The sequence below is a fragment of the Benincasa hispida genome, unplaced genomic scaffold (assembly GCF_027475165.1).
Source record: "Benincasa hispida cultivar pf3 unplaced genomic scaffold, pf3_genome.v1.1 HicScf1257, whole genome shotgun sequence".
Taxonomy (NCBI): domain Eukaryota; kingdom Viridiplantae; phylum Streptophyta; class Magnoliopsida; order Cucurbitales; family Cucurbitaceae; genus Benincasa; species Benincasa hispida.
Window position 1 is genome coordinate 10,911 of NW_028325584.1, and position 3,869 is coordinate 14,779.

The 3,869-nt window shown below is 29.9% G+C and overlaps 1 protein-coding gene across 1 annotated transcript; it reads left to right on the forward strand.

The window, feature by feature from the left end:
* The first annotated feature begins 634 nt into the window (after positions 1 to 634).
* On the forward strand, positions 635 to 1,210 carry LOC150031380 (pectinesterase inhibitor-like). The gene has a single exon (XM_090309059.1). It carries the CDS (start codon positions 635 to 637, stop codon positions 1,208 to 1,210), a length of 576 nt encoding a protein of 191 aa, XP_090165185.1.
* Positions 1,211 to 3,869: the final 2,659 nt, after the last annotated feature.

The window sequence follows — 3,869 nt, forward strand, 5'->3', positions numbered from 1 at the left end:
TAATCAAATGAGACTTCTTTTTAGATTAATATTAATTATTATATTTTCCTAAGAATAAACATGACCTGAATTCACATGAAAATTTGGTAGAGAAGGAAAGTAAAAACATACGAACCAATTTTCATTGTCCTAAATTATGCAAATAGATGTGGGAAGATCATTTTCACAAATTGAATGTGACAATTTTCTTCATTATTAGAAATGATTTTTTAATTACATGTGGAAGGAGTCAAATTAGGAAATATTTATAATTAATCTTTAATAACATATTTGTAAATTAGTGAATTAAAAAAGGACACAAGAATGTCCATTTTTTTTCCTAACATCTCACTTTTCAATATATTATATATTATTGATTATAAATACTTGTTAAAACTTAACTAAACTAACCTAAAATTCAATAACTTATTGAACCAAAATAAAATAATTTAAACAACCATTACATACAAATAGAAAAGCTAACTTAACACAAACAAACAAAACTCATTACAGCTCACATCAAAAAGTCAAAACTATACGAACAACTAAAGTCAATAACTCCAAACTTTTGTCATATATAGCCACAACAGTTAGTATTTCTCATATAAATACTCCACCAATAATGAAATAGTAGTAAAAATAAAAATAAAATAAAATGGCCAATTCCAATTCCAATACCCATTTCAATCTTAGAGTCTTTAGCTCTGTCCAAGTTTTCTTTTGCTATGTTCTTTTCTTTAGCATTGTTCTTTTGCATGCAAATAAGACACAAGAAAACAACATTGCATCGGCCATCTGCCCAAAGACTAGAAACTCTTCTTTATGTTCGACATTACTGAAACCCATGGGCAGCATGGACGCCCTAAACGTGGCCGATTACACCTTCGGCCTTGCCCATACGAGTGCCATCAAAGGTCTCCGCCATGCACGACGACTCGAGGCAACAAAGACGACCAATCCACAACTTAATAAACGATATTCGGAATGCTCACGTCGGTTCAACTTTGCCCTGGGGGGCATAGAAAAAGGCAAAGAAGCGTTGGCCACTGGTGGCTATATCGTCCTTAAACATGCAGCTATCACCGCAAAGACGGAGGCCAATGGATGTTTAGATACCTTCAATCTACCACCACCAGAACCGTCAACACTTCCGAAGAAGGCTAAGGATCTTGGAGATATTTGTGACATCGCTGCCTGGGTGTCCTCTATTCTCGCAGGAGATGATTACTGAACCTATTGAAAGGTGCTTAGATAAGATTTGAAGTCCTTACCTTTTGGTCACATCATAATACCTTTATCTAATCTTAAATTCTATGTCTTATAAACATAATTAAAAAAGTGTAACAATTAAAGAATTTTATTTTGCATAATGATTTAGTTTTATTTGTCAGTGTTGGTTTGATGGACCATGCTGTCAAAATAATTTATTATTCCTTATATTGCATCTTCAAAATTATTTAGTTTCTTTCTAGACTTTTTACTTATGCGTTTTGAAAGGATTTAGTTTGACCAAGTAACCGATTGTTGTCATTATATACTTGACTTGTTGTGCTTAAAAAAAGGATATTTCAATTAAAATTACCAAACATCATTATCTTCTCTCTCGATCTTCTTGAGTTATTATATTAAATATATATATAAAAAAAAGTTACAATACACTCAAAATAAAACGAACCTATGACATGAAAAGATTTTGAATAGAAGTCCAAAAAGACTCACCTTTCTCTTTGAATTCATCGTTTGATTGCTAATTTGTTTGTAGTTATTGAATATCGGTTGCTTTCCAATTATTAATTACATTATTTGTCTCACGATCTCTAAGAAATTCGAGAAAATAAAAGTTCTTCATAGTAGAAGGAATCGATATTAAGAAAATACACAACAAATTATGTTATGTGGAACATACAAATTACAAGCTACTGGGTTCGATGATGGCTCCAAAACTTCATTTTAGGGTTACATAATATGATTAAGAAGTTTAGCTTAACTTTTAATTCTGTATCTATATATAATTCACTCAACTTGAAAATTTATTTAATAAGTTCTTAAGTTCTCGATGTTGTGTCTAATTGACTCTTTTAAAGTTAAAGTTTTAATTTTGTATTCAATTGCTCTTTTATATAACTAAAATGGTTGAAAATAAGTATCATATTAGATATAAAATTTTATCACTGTTTAATAGTTATATTCGGCATTTCTTTAAAACTTAAATCTATTGGTTTTATAATTGAAAAACTTAAGAGAAAAATAAAACTTGAAATAAATCTTTTCAGGATAGAATTAAGTTTTTTTTAACCAATTTCAAGTGTCCTAAAAGTTAAAATAATATAGATAGATAGAAAAATGCAAATATATTTTGAAAAATTAGAAAATGATATATATATGAAAATTTTCAACTAAGCTTGTACTTTCTTAAGGAACCTTTGAAGGTCCTTGAGCGGAAGTGTGGAGATAGATCTAAAATTTATTTTCACAGAATCAAAACTACAGAATACAAACGTTATGTATAGTAATAAATTTACAACATGCAAACATAAATGAAAAAGGAATTAGGGTGAGAGAAGACTTACCCTTGAAGAAACATTCTTCATGAATTTTCCTTCTCTAGATCTGTCACAAACAAACTCGATCCAATGGTCACCACCACGAAAAGAGCCTCCTGTATTCTGAAGAAATCGTGGGCTCTTAGAACTTTGGAAGAGAGGGAAAAAGTTTGAGAAAGGAAGAGGGGAAGAACAGAGAAGTTGAGAAGTTTTCTCATAAATAATTTTATGTCTTCTGTATTGTCAAACTCAAGGGAAAAAGAAGGTGGTAACAACTCTTTGCACCACTCCCAATCACGTATGTTGTAGAGAGAAAAACAGGAGGGAGTTACAACTCTCTCCCAAAGTTAATTTAAAAAATAAAACAAATTAATGAAAAATAATTTTAATAAAACATAACATATATTTATATGATAACCATTATATCATAATGTGTGTGTTTGTGTGTGTGTGTGTTATATCAAATATAAACATATAAACTATAGTTTAATTTTCTCATTAATGACATTTATTATAAATCTCATTTATATTAAATTTAGTTATATGAATCCAATTCATATAATCAATATTTGAATCATATTCAAATATTTATTTCCTCTCAAACAAACTTTATATTATAATGTTTAAATACATTATGGTAATTGTATCATATATAATTAAATTTAAATTAATTCAATTTATAATTAATTCTCTCAATTAATTTGAACCATTTAAATTAATCCAAAAATTGATTATCATTTAATCCCTGTTGAGCTACTGAGGGAATCTCATGGACCTGTAGATTGAAGGTTCAATAGTACCTGAATAATTAATTAAACTTTTTAATTAAATTATTCAACATCCATTAATTGTCAGACACTCCACTAAAGACCGACAGTTGCACACTTCGCACCACAACTATATTTTTGTGTCTATTGGATATAACCAGTTAACAGTGCAGCGACCCTTTACAAATTGCTCGTAAGTACAGCTAGGCCAAAATTACCATTTTGCCCTTGTGGTTACATTTAAATATTTAAATACCACAGATCCCTCTAATGAAAAATAAGTCATAGTCCAACTATGACCAAATCCCATCTTGGGTCAGGAGAGGATGTGTGTGAAACCCGAATTTCCATTTTCTCTACTTAAGTAAGTAATAAAGGGAATTAACTAAGTATGAGTTAGATCCTATGTTGAAGAGAAGGAAATTTCTAAAGTGTTGAATAGATTTTCCTTGAGTAGTTTGGAGATAAGCCTTTACTAGTAGAATTTGGCTTAGTTTGAAGTCAAAAGGAACCATGCATTTGGTCTTAACGCATGAGATGAGACTGAGTTAGTAGAGGTTTAAAAGAGATTAAACCAAAG

Excerpts from the sequence above, each read along its gene's own strand:
- LOC150031380 (XM_090309059.1), top strand. The coding sequence starts at position 635 with ATGGCCAATTCCAATTCCAATACCCATTTCAATCTTAGAGTCTTTAGC.